Source organism: Lynx canadensis, chromosome C1 (assembly GCF_007474595.2).
Source record: "Lynx canadensis isolate LIC74 chromosome C1, mLynCan4.pri.v2, whole genome shotgun sequence".
NCBI classification, from domain to species: Eukaryota; Metazoa; Chordata; class Mammalia; order Carnivora; family Felidae; genus Lynx; species Lynx canadensis.
This window is the reverse complement of record NC_044310.1, coordinates 116,248,119-116,264,946: the sequence shown is the minus strand read 5'-3', so window position 1 is coordinate 116,264,946 and position 16,828 is coordinate 116,248,119. Positions and strand designations below refer to the sequence as shown.

General features: G+C 45.7%; 1 protein-coding gene across 1 annotated transcript in view; it reads right to left on the bottom strand.

Annotated features, from left to right (window-relative positions):
* Positions 1–16,828, bottom strand: part of LOC115522035 (CLIP-associating protein 1-like) — a 104,496-nt gene that overhangs the window by 64,433 nt on the left and 23,235 nt on the right. Inside the window, 1 exon segment of the mRNA XM_030327622.1 lies at positions 3,308–3,787. Within this exon segment, the coding sequence (XP_030183482.1) occupies positions 3,308–3,502 (195 nt within the window). The 5' untranslated portion in view covers positions 3,503–3,787.

Below are 16,828 nucleotides of genomic sequence, written 5' to 3'. Positions count from 1 at the left end.
AACATTAAAAAAAAAATTCTTTTAAGAAATAACAATACTCAAGTACTATTGTTTTAAAAGACTAAAATTGTTTCCCTTTTCTCCTATCCTTTTAGTCCTTAACTTAAAAAAAAAAAAATTCAAGAAGCCAAGCTGCAAAATTTTAACATAAAGTGAATCCTTTCAATCCATAATATATAAAACATGTCAAGGGACACCTGGATGGCTCAGTTAAGGGTCCAATCTCAGCTCAGGTCATGATCTCATGATCCGTGGGTTCGAGCCTCATGTCAGGCTCTATGCTACCAGCTTAGAGCCTGGGACCTGCTTCAGATTCTGTGTCTCCCTCTCTCTCTGCCCCTCCCCGGCTCGTGCTCTGTCTCTCTCTCTCTCTCTCTCTCTCTTAAAAATAAATAAACATTAAATTTTTTTAAAAAAAAAACATATCAAATAAAACTGAAAATGCACATCAGGCTCTGAGAAATCCTGATATAATTTTAAAAGGGTGGGGGAGAGGTCTAAAAGGTAAGTTTCCAGATTTTGGTAAAGCCCCCAGGAGTACTTGCAGAACAGTCTAAGCTCCCAGGTTCACTCAAGAAACCAGTATTCATTGAGCACCTACTGTGTTCCAAGCTCTGGGCACCAGGTGTGCAAAGGGCACTGTCATCACACTCAGACAGTTTATAAAGAAAGGGGGTGCTCACTACCATGTAACGTTAGAACCATATGACATGGCCCAGACCACAAAGCCATCAGTATGAAGTCATAAGGTATTAGAGCTTGGAGTCCCGATTACCTAGTCAAACACCTGCACTGCAGAGACAGGTAAAGTGATTTGTCCATGATTACATGCAAGTCAGTAGCAAATGTCATCTCGCTGACTTCTTCCCACCAAGCTGTCTTCCTTAAAAATTCCTTTGTGAAAGGTCAAGTCTTAATCTTTCACGCTTTTGCGACCCGGAAGACGCTATTCTGAAAAAACTACCCAACCTTCAAGCACCTTGGATTCCTCCAGGCAGTGTTACCATGTTCTTCTGGCTTCCCACCCAGTCCGGTGGGTCTCCCACCTGTACTGTACTGCTCCCAATCTACTGTACTGTAAAACCCTTTGCTCGTTGATCAGTGCCAGACTATGAGCTCCTCGGAGGCAGGATCCAGTCTTGACACCGACTGCTAACGTCTGAGTGCTTGTTATGGGGCAGGAGCGGGACAACTTTATACACTCCTTCATTTAGTGCTTATAATAATTCCGTTATCCCAACACCGTAGATGAGGGAACCGGAGCCCGAGAGGTTAAGAGCTCACACAGTACAGCAGACTCTGTGGGCTACTTATTTAATAGCCATATTACCCCAGTCCCATCCCCAACTTCCTCCTTCAATCCATAATATATATAAAACCTGAGTTTTGTACACCAACAGCAGTCTGCTATTGCACAGTCAGTATAGTGCGGTTGGAGCCAATCTCTGTTTCACTGTCTGCCTTTATGGAACTGAACACTTAGGGAGTGCTTGTTCACTCACCGACCCAGTACTTGTTGAGCAGGAGTCTGACAGGGCTCAAATATCCCCCCTCCTTCACATGGCCACATGCTTCACTCCAAGGAGGCTGGACTCTTAAGATCAGGAGGTCAAGCATGATGGTAGACAATAATCATGGACACCCATCCACTTTCCAGTGATGCTGGGGTGGGCAGGCAAAGCCATTCTGGCCAATTTGATGTATAAGAGTCTGCTGAGGAGCTTCTGAGAGAGACACAAGCAGACACTCTCCTTCCCTGGACATTGCTTTAGCTACTGCAGGCTTCTTAAATTCCTACAGAAAATCACCCTACGTCCATACAGTGGCTTTAAGCCAATGAGTCAGACTTCAGTTACTCTCACCCAAAAGCATCATAATGTGCACACAAAGCAGCGGAACTGTGATCCAAACACAGATAAGGTGTCTCTCTTTTTTTTTTTTTTAATTTTTTTTTTTCAACGTTTATTTATTTTTGGGACAGAGAGAGACAGAGCATGAACGGGGGAGGGGCAGAGAGAGAGGGAGACACAGAATTGGAAACAGGCTCCAGGCTCTGAGCCATCAGCCCAGAGCCCGACGCGGGGCTCGAACTCCCGGACCGCGAGATCATGACCTGGCTGAAGTCGGACGCTTAACCGACTGCGCCACCCAGGCGCCCCGATAAGGTGTCTCTAGACTAGACCCTCCACACCTCTCCTGTAACACTCCCACCATCCAGCACCAAGGCTGAGCACATAAGCAGCACGTGTAACTTCAGCTAAATGAATAAATAGGTGAATGAAATAGAAGTTAAGCTCACCTTTCAGAGACAGGATAACTTTTATGTGCAGTTGTAAGTAAAATATGGTCCTAGGTCCCTTAATGAGTATAAAGCCTACTGACTCTTAGAGGAGAACAAGGTTTAATGCATTTGGAAAACAAGAGTCTGTAAACACCAGTTTCCAGGTCCAAACCAATCTCAGAAAACCGGGTCAATGAAAAAGGCACAAGAGATTCTGTTTCTCATGGGCTCCCTTCACAATGTTTACAGCACTTATTAGGAGTCATGCCGACGCCCCAGTCTTCCACCCCAATCTTGACCCAAAGGGTCAAACTGAAAGAGAGAGGAAGGGGGAGGGGACAGGTAGAGAGAATGACATCTCTTCAGTGCTTCAAGTCCCATCTTTATTCATGAAAGCTCAGTCCTTGAATGGGTAAAACGGTCATTTGGGTCTTCAGACCCCTGCCTCCACCCACTACCCACCAAAGGCACATGCCCACCTTGATCTTTAGAAGCTGAAGGATCGCCTCCAGGTCATTGCATACAGGCTGCAGAAGAGTCCTTGGCAACCCATACTATTTCTGGCCAGGTACCTAGGCCAACTTCAACACAATGACCTGAAGGTAAAATGTTCCACGTACTATAGCCAATTCTATCCCTCACAGGAAACCAGTGAATACATCTGCTTTTCCTGAAGGGCCACTCACCAACATCTCATGACCCATTCACTGCAAGATACAGCATTCGCTTTAACTTCAAGGCTGCAAATGCCTGTAAACTTTCCAACACAAGAGCCTCTCTTTACGTGTTCACTTGGCCTTCTCTCAAAGTGCTAAAGCATAAGGATTCTTTCAATCTCCAACAAGAATCAGAGTAAACTCTACTTGCTTCAGAATGAAATGTCCAAAAGCCACAACCAGAGTGTCCTACTGGAGGCCAAAGAATCCTGCTCATCTCTCCCAGAGGAATCCTTTCTCCTAAGGACCAATTCGGACCCACCAAGGCAGCCCGGCCACCTATACAAGTGCCTCCCGGAGCACGACTTACCTTGTAATTGCTAGAGTTCACCCAAGAGGTAGCGAGCCCATCCACAAGTTTATCTAACATGGTCTGGTCATGCTCAAGGTCAGCAGACTTCTGTTTGTCTGAGAAATAGTCTATAAGTTCTTGGCCAACCTGCAGTCGTTTCCCCACATCCTTCTGCAACACCTGTGCCAGGCAGGACTCCATGCGAGGCTCCATGGTGGAATTCAAATCCAGATCCAGCAGAAGCTAGAGGGCAGTCAGGGTGACACCCTCCCAGTAAACGTACCCGGGAGGTTGCCTCTTTGTTCGCTGAGGGTTACTAAGAGCCTGTGTTTCAAAGATGCAATCCGGGGAATGGCAACAATGCACCATGTGTGTCTGAAGAGCAGCTGGTAGGATATTAAAAGTCCAATTTAAATAACTAGCAGGAGATAAAGGAGTGAGTGGCAGAGCGAGGTTCTACTCTTGGGTCTGAAATTCTTCATAATTCAGCAGTCCATTCTGAAAAGCAAAAGAGAGAGACAAATCAGCACAGATAACGTAACATTCAAATGTTTTGAAACATTAAACCACAGACAAAGCAATTCACGCTGCAGAATCATTTACAATCACAAGTGGAGTGAGAAGCATGAACGTTTGGCAACCATATCAGAATAACATCATTATTATTTTTATCAGGAAGAACATGGAAACCCAAAGCAAAGAGCCAATGAGCTACACAGTTGGTAGGTTGACAGTTTTCACAATTTTCCAGCTTGTAAACGCACCAGTCAGGAAAGCAGTCTTCTGCTTCAGCTAGCATATTTATTCATGGCTTAAATTTTGCTTCCCACCAAAAACTTAACCCCAGTCTGCGTGTGAATCACTGGAGGTACCGTAGCTTACTCTTACTGCCTTACTCTGAGTTTTCTAAAAAACCCACTGCCGGAAATGGGGTGGGCGCCATAGAAAGACCACTGACCAAAGTGGCTGGCCTGGTAATGGGAACCAAAGACAGCATCTCCATCAAACTTCTTGCTCAGGAGCTTTACAACAGGGTGAGCAGTCATCCCTGCCTCGTCATCCTCCCTCCAAGAAAGAAAAGGGAGTGATGGGGGTGGGGGGACAGGGACAGAAGAAGAGGGAACAGGCTCAATTCTGATCACTTACGGACAGTATCCTCAGCTGACAACAGCACCATTTGGACCTGGTGTTTGTTATAAAATCAGGAGATCTCAAAATCATGTTTGAGGGCAAAACACATGATTCGAGAAAAGTTACACTAACACTGTTTTCATCAGACTGAACAAGTTGAACAGTGAATCTATAGCTGCTGCAGCAACTGTACACATTTATTTCTTATGCAATTTCTCCTTGCCTTCCAACCTAACAAGAGCCACAGAAAACCTGTCTTCCAGATGCAGCACCTCCCTGACGCTGCAGGAACGAGAACTGTTCCGCACATCAGCAGTAAGTCCCAGCTCGCAGGGGTTCTAGCAGGCAAATAAATCAAGTAAAATTAAAATTCTGCACAGAATAATTCTTCCAGTCTGAGCACAGAGATTCTTTTCCTTTCTGACATCACCTCATCCGTCCCTACGCTCGGTATAAAAAGCACAATGCAATGGGGCGCCTGCCTGAGTGGCTCAGTCGGTTAAGTGTCCGACTTCAGCTCAAGTCATGTTCTCATGGCTCGTGGGTTCGAGCCCCATGTTGGGCTCTGTGCTGACAGCTCGGAGCCTGGACCCTGCTTCGGATTCTGTGTCTCCCTCTCACTCTGCCCCTCCCCTGCTCATGCTCTGTCTCTCTCAAGAATAAACAAACATTTAAAAAACAAAAACAAAAAAACAGCACAATGCACTTTCTGAGTTCTAGAATCAGAGACTTCTGACACCGGCAGTAATCATTCAAGTCGAGTCATTCAGTGAGGAAGACCCTCCTTCAAAGTCCCTGACACATGACTGATTACCCATCTTCTACATGCATGGTGCTGGGGGCAGGATGGCCCTCGAGAAGACCCTGCTTCACACGGCGGAGGAGACAGCCGCTCTCCATCACTTCCACACCGTGGAACTGGTCCCTCCTTCATAAGAAGGACCTTCAAATACATAAAAGTGTCTATTACCCTTTATTCCAATTTTTAAGCCAAACAAAATAACCACAGCTCCTTAATCAGCTATGTTGAGCTTTATAAAGGAGGCATCAGTGATACAGGAAAACTGGACAAACAGAACCTTTTCTTTTCTCTGTCCAATATCAGCCCAAGAAGCAAATCAAACAAGACTGGGCTTGTGGTGGATTAAAAATGGCCACAAATTCTTTGCTTCTCTTCCCTCATCAAGGTGGGGCCTAAGTTCTCTCCCACAGTGACTCTGGGGTTGGCCCTGTGACTTGCTTTGGCCAGTGGGGAACCAGCCGCTGCAAAAGGAAGCAGAGATTTGAGAGGCAAGTGCTGCCGCCCACCCTTAGAATGCTGCCCAGGGCCCGCCATGCTGGGAGGAAGCTCCTGGAACCTGAGAGGCCACGTGGAAGGCAAGCAGCACGCTCCAGCCGACGGTCAGAAGCAGCCGCCATACGTGGGAGTGAGTCCGTCAGGGACCGCTTAGCCATTTCAGTCATCATCTGACTGCAGCTACACAAGTCTGAGGAGACAAGCAAAAAACCACCCAGCCAAACCACAGATTCTAAGAGGTAACATCTCGTTGTTGCTGTAAGCCACAGGTCTGCAGTGGTTTGTTACACACCCGCAGATATCAGATGCACTCTGCCCTCCCCCAAACATCTATCTTTCCTTCTCAGTGACAACAATCTCCTATCCTTTACTCCTCCGAGGGCCTAAAATCAACGGACACTAACCAATAATGATAATGATCACACAACTTTGAAGCCTCTACTTGAGGTGTCAAGTTCAATGCCAGATGATGTATATGGACTGCCTTTAACTCTGCAACCAACTGTAAAAAGTAGGTATTAGCATCCCTATTTTACAGATGAAGAAACTGAGGAAAAGTAGAGGTAAGTAAATTTCTAAGGCCACATGGCCACTTAGTTTCCTCTCCCCACCTTCAAACCCTTGTGATTACAAGCGTGGCCTAGTTCTGTTCTCACTCAGGGAAAGGAGGTCAGACATCATGCTCAGCTGGGAAGTAACAGGCAAGAGAATGCGGTCTCCATTGCTGGGAGAGGAATGATTCTGTTCATTTCAGCCTCTCTACAATTTTTAAAATACGTATTATATATAAAAAGCTCCCCTGCCCTAAGAATTGTATAGGATTTCCAACAAATAAAAGTATATGCTTCTTGAGGGTAATTATGCAATAAAGGCTTAAGATACTCAAAAGTAGGTCACAAACTCCTATGTACAAAACCCACAGAATGAAAGACACTGTTAGTCCCTAAGCGTTAAGCAGATTGGGTCCTCTCTACTCTTTTTCTCCTTAACTTAAAAAAAAAGGGGGGGGGGGGGCGCCTGGGTGGCTCAGTCGGTTGAGTGTCCGACTTCGGCTCAGGTCATGATCTCTCGGTCTGTGAGTTCGAGCCCCGCATCGGGCTCTGTGCTGACAGCTCAGAGCCTGGAGCCTGCTTCGGATTCTGTGTCTCCCCCTCTCTCTGCCCCTCCCCTGCTCATGCTCTGTTTCTCTGTCAAAAGTAAATAAACATTAAAAAAATTAAAAAGAAAAAAGTAACTGATACTCTCAAGCATTTTCTCCATCTCTGCTTTCACATAGTCCCAAATTCACAAGGTACAAAAGTATAAAACCTCCCTCCCACTCCTGCCCCCCAGCCACCTAGTTTCCCTAACAGCAAATAATGTCACCAGTTTCCTGTGTACCCTTGCAGAGATATTTTTAGTGACCCAGGTAAATAAATATGTGCCTTTCTCCCTGTACCCCCTGGGAATTTTCTAAACCAACAAAAACACCAGCAAAACTTCATACAGCAACAGAATTATACAAAAACATTCTTAAAAAAAAAAAAACACGTTATATTAAAAGATGCAGAAAATAGAATATAAACAAACGGGGGGAGGAGGAGGTAAGACATCTCTTCCTTCCACCCACATCCTGTCCAGGCTCTCTACCAGGGAAAAGCCCAACAAGGAAACACGTCTCAAGTTAACCTGCAGTCCCAGAGGTGACCTATGGTTAGACCAAATAAAAACCAGGTCTGTTATGTGCAAGGCATTGCTGGAAGGCACGGGGACGCGATAAACAGGACTCAGCACTTGCCCAGAGAGAGCTTACGAACCGGCACAGCGTCTGTTCACGATCGGTTCTGAAATCATCATTTGAGGGCGCGGTGTTGCACAGAGGACTACCTGACAGCAGTGCTAGTGTTAGGAATTACTCAGACTGTTGGAATGAGTAAGTCACGGGGATGAAAGTGACAGCACAGGGAATACAGTCAGCAGCACTGTGTGGAGACAGACGTTGGCTACCCTTGTGGGGAGCACCAGCATAATGTACAGACTTACGCAATCACTATGTTATACACCTGAAACCGATGTAACATTGCGCGTCAACTGTACTTCAATTAAAAACAAAAACAAAATGACTCAGAATGTAACACTATTTGTAAGTTTAAAAAAAAGTCCCACTTGCACACGTTTTCCAAAATAATACGAGAATGTAAAAATGATACAAAAGAAAAGGCAGGTGAGGTTAGAATGGCCAACTACCTTTCCTCCTCTTGATGTATCACGCTAAGTGCTCTCCTTGAGCAAGATCTCACCACGAAAGCCATGGAGCCACTAGACCTTACTGTATCAGTTCCTGGGAAAAGGGACACATGCCAGGTGTTTCCAAAAAAATGCCCCAACTCCTCTTAAACTCCTCCTCCCCAACTGCAAAGGGCTCTTCCATTCCCCAGCATCACCCTTCTCTGCCCCCCGCTACGGTATAAGCACCTCAACCTTTTCCTGCCGCATCATCTTGGTCTAAACCCGGGGGGGGGGGGGGGGGGGAGTAACAATAAGAGGTGAAGCCCATGGCCCTACAGCCATTCTCCTTTGCAGTAGCCAGGAAAGTGGAAATTAACAGAGCAATGTTTATCAGAACAATAGCCCAACTGTGAGCCCAACTCTGCCAGGGACTAACAGGAAGAAGTTAAAAAATACCAGCTTCAACAAGAATGAAGAAACACACAATTACACAGCCTGAGGTAATGAAAAGAGCAACAAAGTTTAAAATTCCAGCCTCTAGTCTTGACTCTGCCACTTCCTGAGTGGCACTGGGGAGAATGTTGGCTCCTCATTCATTAAATAAAATTAAAAGTGGAAAAGGTTTGCACGGGAATTTTTAAAAACTGGCTCCTATCTCTATGCGGTGCCTGGGTGGCTCAGTTGGGTAAATGTCCAGCTCTTGACTTTGGCTCAAGCCATGATCTTACGGTCATGCACTCGAGACCCACATCGGTTTCTGCGCTGGCAGTGCAGAGCCTGCTTGGGATTCTCTCTTTCTCTCTCTCTCTCTCTCTCTCTCTCTCTCTCTCTGCCCCTCCCCTGCTTGTATCCTCTGTCTCTCTCTCTCTCAAAATAAATAAATAACCTTTAAAAAATTAGTTATCTCTATCCCCTTAATTATCATAACTACTCTACAGCACCTGCATACACAACCATGGAGGTGTATTAACAATGGAGGACTGGTGGCCAGGGATGGCAGAGAACCGAACCAACTCTAAGCTCTGCTCCGTAGACTTCTCCATAAGAGAAGTTACAAGCAGGGCCATTTTTACCTAGTGGCTCAAAACAAGTTAATACTTCTCATGAGTCTGTGGGTTGGCTGGGCCCACCTAGAAGGCTCTTCTACTAATCTCGCCTGGGAACATTCATGCCAGCTTCACCTGGGTGCAAGAATACAACAGCATCGGGGCGCCTGGGTGGCGCAGTCGGTTAAGTGTCCGACTTCAGCCAGGTCACGATCTCACGGTCCGTGGGTTCGAGCCCCGCGTCGGGCTCTGGGCTGACGGCTCAGAGCCTGGAGCCTGTTTCCGATTCTGTGTCTCCCTCTCTCTCTGCCCCTCCCCCGTTCATGCTCTGTCTCTCTCTGTCCCAAAAATAAATAAAAAACGTTGAAAAAAAAATTAAAAAAAAAAAAAAAAGAATACAACAGCATCACTCACATGGCTGAGAAACTGAGGCTAGCTGCCGGCTGGACTGCCTGCCACATATGATCTCCAACCATTCAGTGACAGAGGCTGCACCTCACTATAGAGTGGCTAGAGCGTTTTGAGGTAGCAAAGGGGGAAACTGCCAGGCCTCTCAAGGCCCAGAATCCAGAACCTATAAATCACTTCTGCTCCATCCGGCTAGTGAAAGCAAGTCACAAGGCCAGCCTAGATAAGTGTGAGGAAATCGATTCTACAAATTTATAAGGAGGAGCTACAAAATATTTTGGCCACGTTTTTCAGTCTAACACAGATGTATTCAATGGGTATTTGCAGAATAAATAAATGGATAAATAGATGGGATGAATACATTTGTACTGTTTATCCATTACCAGGCTAATCTCAATTACTTGCATTGATTCAACTTATCGTATATCACATCTCACCACAGAAAATACAAGAGAAGTTACTACAATCCATGAGTTGAAAATGCTTCCAACTTACTTGGAGAGAATGAAATGCACTCACAAAAAGCGTATCAACGTAAGAAGTCAATACAAACATAAAATGCACATTACAGTTCACAGGTGGAATGTTACACGTGCAAAATAAGGCATATGAAGGGGCACCTGGGTGGCTCAGTCGGTTGAGCATCCGACTTCAGCTCAGGTCATGATCTCGTGGTTCGTGAGTTCAAGCCCTGCTTCAGGCTCTGTGCTGACAGCTCAGAGCCTGGAGCCTGTTTCAGATTCTGTGTCTTCCTCTCTCTCTGACCCTCCCCCACTCTGTCTCTGTCTCTCAAAAATAAATGAACGTTTAAAAATATATAAAAAATGAAAAAAATAAGGGATATAAGTAAGTTCTGTGGTAATTCAGAGGGGTAACTCAGAAGGCGTGGAATGACCAAGTTAAAACTATATATGCTCGTTAGGTAATTGGGTGCACTTAATAGGAGAAATGATAAAACTTAATGGGAGAGGGGTGCCTGGGTGGCTCAGACAGTTCAGTGTCCGACTCTTGATTTCAGCTCAGATCATGATCTCACGGTCTGTGGGACAGAGGCCCGAGTCAAGGCTCCACGCACTGACAGCGCAGAGCCTGCTTGGGATCCTCTCTCTGCCCCTCCCCCACTCGCACTCTCTGCCTCTCTCTGTCAAAATAAATAAATAAACATTTAAAAAAACAAACCAAAAGAAAACCTTAATGGGAGGGGCGCCTGGGTGGCTCAGTGGGTTCAGCGGCTCAGGTCATGATCTCATGGTTTGTGGAGCTGAGCCCTGCTCACATGCGCTCATGCTCCCACACTCGCGCGCGTGCTCTCTCTGGCTCTGAAAATAAATAAGTAAACTTAAAAAAATAAAAACACTTAACAGGGAAGAAAAGCATAGGCAAATGAGGGCGGGAGATACTTGTGAACAGGTGAGGGAAGAAGTGTGCTAAGGCAGAGACAGTGAAACACTGTGAGGTACATAGGCCTCGTTATGCCCATTTCAAAGACAAAGAAATGAATGCTCAGAAAGGTTAGGTAAAAAAATACAAACACCTGCCCACAGTTTTAAAGCTAATAATGTCAGGCAGTAGTCGAAAACCAGAGCTGCCTCGCCTTACGGTTTGTATTCTTTTTTTTTTTTTAACTTTATTTATTTTGAGAGAGAGAGAGCATGAGCAGGGGAAGGGCAGAGAGAGAGAGAATCCCAAGCAGGCTGTGCTCTGTCAGCACAGACCCCAACGTGGGGCTTGATGCCACGAAAAATCGAGACCATGACCTGAGCCAAAATCAAAAGTCGGACACTTAACAGACTGAGCCACCCACGCGCCCCTTTTAAGTTTGTATTCTTTTTTTAATTTAAAAAAAAAAATTTTTTTTTTTAACGTTTATTTATTTTTGAGACAGAGAGAGACAGAGCATGAACGGGGGAGGGGCAGAGAGAGAGGGAGACACAGAATCCGAAACAGGCTCCAGGCTCTGAGCCATCAGCCCAGAGCCTGACGCGGGGCTCGAACTCACGGACAGCGAGATCGTGACCTGGCTGAAGTCGGACGCTTAACCGACTGAGCCACCCAGGCGCCCCTGTTTGTATTCTTAACACTTCACTACGACCCTCTACTACCACGCTGAAAATCCAAGGTACAGGCATTTAATAACGGAAATGTGAAAATGTTCAACAGCTATAGCAGGTGGGGCATAAAAAGTAGAGGAGTAGGAAACAAAGAATCAAACCACAAGTACTTAGGAAACTTTAGTAAACTAATATTCCTCATTACAGTATCAAGAGAGACAATTCAAACTAGCAGTACAGCAAAATAAATAGCCACATCGAAACTCTCCCTGGAAAATATGTAGAAAGCAGGCATGATATTTAAAAAGCCAACTCTAGAAGCGAGAAAGTGGCAGAATTTTACTCACATTAAGTCTTTAAAAGCAGTGTGTGTCTATCTATAAGACAACCCTTTGAAATTAGCAGAATTTTATTGACATTAAGTCAAAAGCAGTGTGTTTCTATCAATAAGACAACCCTTTTTGGCGTTATAAGATTTTTATAACATGGTCTGAAATTTTTAAAAGACACTCTGCCTTGTCCTGCCAGCAGTGAATCTCTGTTCTCACTCTACCTGTGCCTTCTCCTCCCCCCCCCCAGCCCCACCCATTTCTGAGCCCACACAGTCACTCAGGGAACACTGAGTCCGTGCCTACGATGTGGCACGCATTGTACGGTGCTAACGACAGGAAAGCACAGAACGTAAGGCTTGGTCAAGCCTTCAAGGAGCCCCCTGCCCAAAAGAAGGAAGAAACAGAAACACAAACAGCCGCGATGGTATCAGTAGGAGTCTTTTTTTTTTTTTTTTAATGTTTTTATTTATTTTTGAGACAGACAGAGACAGAGCATGAACGGGGGAGGGGCAGACAGAGAGGGAGACACAGAATCTGAAGCAGGCTCCAGGCTCTGAGCTGTCAGCACAGAGCCCGACTCGGGGCTCGAACTCACAGACCGTGAGATCATGACCTGAGCCGAAGTCGGACGCTCAACCCACTGAGCCACCCAGGCGCCCCTCAGTAGGAGTCTTAAGCAGGATGTTTGTAGAAGGTGCTGCAGGTAGCAGAGAAAGGAGACAAGATGGTGCCTGAGGAAATTCAAGTGGGAATTTCGGGGACGGGGCAGGCAGGGCAGCTCACACCATGCCGGTAGAGCACCCACTCTCCCAGCCAGCCCCACCTTTTCACTTGTCAGCCTGCGGTCACTGGCTCACGACCCCTCGGCCTCCAGCCTCCCTGTCTCCCTCCCTCCCTCCCTGCCTCAACATCCTGCAGTGGCCTCTCTCTTCAGCCACCTCAGACCTCTACCCTTCCAGGTGTCTGTTCTCAGGTGTCAGCAACCCCTCGTCTCTCAGCCCCCCTGACGTGTTCTGCAATCCCACTTTCCAACCACAACTGACCATCCTTCCAGCCCTTAGGCTCAAGCCCCTGGCTCCAGCCTCAATTCCATAAAACGCCTTCCCAATCTGACCTTCCTTAGTCTGGATTCAATTCCGTGGGGATTTTAAGGGCTTGAAACTTTCGACTTTCTCTCCTGTGATAGCTGCCTCGTAAATCTGCACCTGGAAGAATCGGACACACTTAACCAGCTGCCTTCTCACGCCTGCGGCAAACAGTCCATCACGCGGAAGGGAACACACACACGTGCCCGATGGGTGTCATTTTACACTGAGCACCTCAAACTTCACAAAGTGTTCCAAACCAGCATCCTAATTCATGTTCTCCAGTCAGCTGGCCCACCCTTCTCTCCAAAACCACTTTCCCATCTTCTCCCCAAGCGCCCATGTACCCTGTCCTGCAGCCTACACCCGCCGGCCTCTTCGGATGTCAACCAGCTGCACTGACGTGCTTCCTGCTCACCCTGAAGCCCCTCTGACGCAGCTTCACTGGCCCCTGCCCCACTGGAGCTGCTCTCGTCAGGGTCACGGATAACCTCCATGCCGGCAAATCCAAGCAATACCCTTTCTAGACTTTCTAACTCCATCTCTCGGGAGCATTCCAAAGCTGGCCCCTCCATCCTTCATAAAAAATTTCCCATTTCCGTGAAAATAAACAGTCGTGCCTTCCTGCCACTTTTCTGGGCACACCTACTCGAATCTCTCTAACCATCTCTGCTCTGCTTCCAGAGCTGCTGACGGGCTCAGACCGATGCCTCTCGTGCTCTACCCTTGCTCACTCCAGAACACTCAACATCCGTTCCCAGGAGTTTAAAAGCTTCCCGTGAACTGACGACTTCTAAATTGGCATCTCCAGGCCAAGTATTTGTGGACTCCCGTTGTACACCCTGACTCCTGCTCTTCCTTCTTCTGCCTTAAACCCTCTCCATGTGCCTACAGTGGTCTGGCTATGGGCCTCAGGGCTTCAGCTTAAAATTCACCTCCTCAACAAGTCCTTCAAAGACCACTCACAGGAAGCCCCTCGTCACGGCATCCCATTCCCTTCCTTCAAATCACTTGTGACAAGTCATAATTCTACTGCATGTTTCACTATTTTCTGGCCGTTTTCCCCAGGACTGTCAGTCTGGCACAGGAGGGGATCTCGTTTGTTGTGTTCACCTGAAGCCTGTAACCATGTCACACACAAGGCACTTGAGAAGTGTCTGCTGAATGATTCAAGTTTGAGCTGAAAATCAAAAGTCACTGGCGATCATTAACTGAGTTCATTATCTTCTTGAGGAGTGGGAGGAACGGGGTGGTAAGAAGAATGTGAAAAACATTCCAGGTGAAAGGATTGTGCGAATACGTATGAACAAAGCACAAACACGAGAGACTGGCTCACCAGAGGAAAGGCAGCGATTTGGAAAGGCCAGGGCACTGGCTCCCAGCCGGTAAACACTGACCCCACCCCCGAGATGAGAGCGTACGGTTATTACAAGAATGTCGGAGAATTCTTCCATACACACACCAGACACTGTCCAGATGTCCCCATGTCCACATTTTTCAAACTCACATACACACTGAATTGTTCAATGTGATGGTAATGTAAAAAGCAATTCTAAATTCTTTCTTTTAGTTTGATAATTTTTCTCAATTAACAGACACTAGAAATTCCACTTCTGTAGAGCTCTGTGATTTGGACACTAGCCTCAAAAACTCTGGAAACAATCAGTTAGGCATAGAGCAGGAAGACTAGACACAGTGCCCAAGAGTCTATTTCCAGCCCTAAAAGTCAACAGGCCTTCAGGGAGCTCTTTACAAGTTATCTATGAACAGCAGAATCAGACTTAGGGTGGGCATATAATTTACCTTGAAAAGATCATTAAAATCTGGAATTATACAAGTGATCACAAGATCGTAAGATTCTGTGGTAAGGAGGAAAAAAATCAGAGTTAATCAATCTCTCTCTCTCAGAGAGAGAGTGAATATACAAATATATATATATATATATATATATATACAGTCTATATATATATAGTGTCTCTCTATATATAGTCTATATATATACATTTATATACAGTCTATACATATATAGAGATGAACAATAATTAAATACAGTGAAGTCAAGAAAAAAACAGTTATATAATGCAAATCCCCAAAAATGAATAAAAGGAGGTTCACCATATTATATTAAAAGGCCAGACCAGGGGCGCCTGGGTGGCGCAGTCGGTTAAGCATCCGACTTCAGCCAGGTCACGATCTCGCGGTCCGGGAGTTCGAGCCCCGCGTCGGGCTCTGGGCTGATGGCTCAGAGCCTGGAGCCTGTTTCCGATTCTGTGTCTCCCTCTCTCTCTGCCCCTCCCCCGTTCATGCTCTGTCTCTCTCTGTCCCCCCAAAAATAAATAAACGTTGAAAAAAAAAATTTAAAAAAAAAAAAAAAAAAAAAAAAAGGCCAGACCATATGAACAGAGGGGAAAAAAATCATTAACAACGGTTAATTTCTGGTGATCAAATTATAGATTTTTTGTTGCAATTTTCTGTATTCCAGAAATATTTTTTTCTTAGTGTTTATTTTTAACAGAGAGCGCGCAAGCAGGGGAAAGACAGAGAGACACAGAGAGAGACAGAGGATCCAAAGCGGGCTCTGCACTGACAGCCGTGAGCCTGAGGCATGGCTTGAACTTCTGAACCGCGAGATCATGAAGCTGGATGCTTAACAGACTGAGCCAACCAGGCGCCCCTCAAAGTATTTTCTGTAATGAATATATGCTACTTTCGTAATTACAAACAGGTAAGTACTATTCAAAAATCAGGCACTACCATTTCATAATGGAGGAAAATCTCCCTTCCGGTATCATGGGATATAATGTGTAACTGTCAGTGAAGCGTAGAACAACAAAGTCTCAAATTGATAAGAAGATGGACGTATGCACCAATTACTTCCACAAAACACGTGGCGAAAAACCACACGCTGGTGAAGAAAAATAAGTGCAAAGAAAAGAAAAAAACACACACACAAACCCAGCACCGCCACATTACTGTGCGCAGACTGTGAGAAAAGGACAGAATGTACTGCACCGGCACCGAATAAGTGATTCATAGCAGTCAATACCTGCCTTCACTAGCATTTTAACGTTTTCTCTGTTTTCTCTAACTGTGAACTGTAAAAATAGGAGATAGCTCTGTTTCTGCTTCTCCTGCAGCAGGTTTAAAATAAGAGGAATGGCTTCTATTTTTATTCTGCTCCTCAAACTTCCTCAAAAATGAAACAAGACAGATAAGCACTGAGAACCGCTGAAATTCAGTGATTATCACATGAGGGTTGTTATAATATTCTCTTTACTTTTGTAGGTGCTGAAAATTGTACATCATTTTTTAAGGTACTATAAAGCTTCAGTCCACTTGGTGGAAAAAACTATGAATTACCTGTAATAAAACTGTCCATTAACTAAACAAATTAGAATGTGAAACTGTATTAAAGTACACACATATATAGTACAGTATAGCCTAAATGTGGGGAAAATTACAGAAAAAAACAGAGTATATAAAATATTAATGTGTGACCTCTGAGTAATAGGCTTATGAGGGCTTCTGTCCTACTTCTTAAAAATTTCTTTTTGGGGCACCTGGGTGGCCCACTTGGTTGGGAGTCCAACTCTGGCTCAGGTCATGATCTCACAGCTCATGGGTTGGACTCCCACCTCGGACTCTGTTCTGACAGCCCAGAGCCCGGAGCCTGGCTTCGGATTCTGTGTCTCCCTCTCTCTCTGCCCCTCCCCAGCTCCTGCTCTGTCTCTCTCTGTCTCAAAAATAAACATTTTTTTTTTAATTCTACTTTTTGTATTTGTGAAACAGAAAAGATTGGGGTGGTTAGGTGGCTCGGTTGCTTGAATATCTCTTGATTTCAGCTCAGGTCACGACCCCGGGGTCATGGGATGGAGCCCCGTGTCAAGCTCTGAGCTGGGCATGAAGCCTGCTTAAGATTCTCTCTTTCTCCCTCTGCCCCTCTCCCCTGTTCGCACTCTCTCTCTCCTGCTAAAGTAAAAA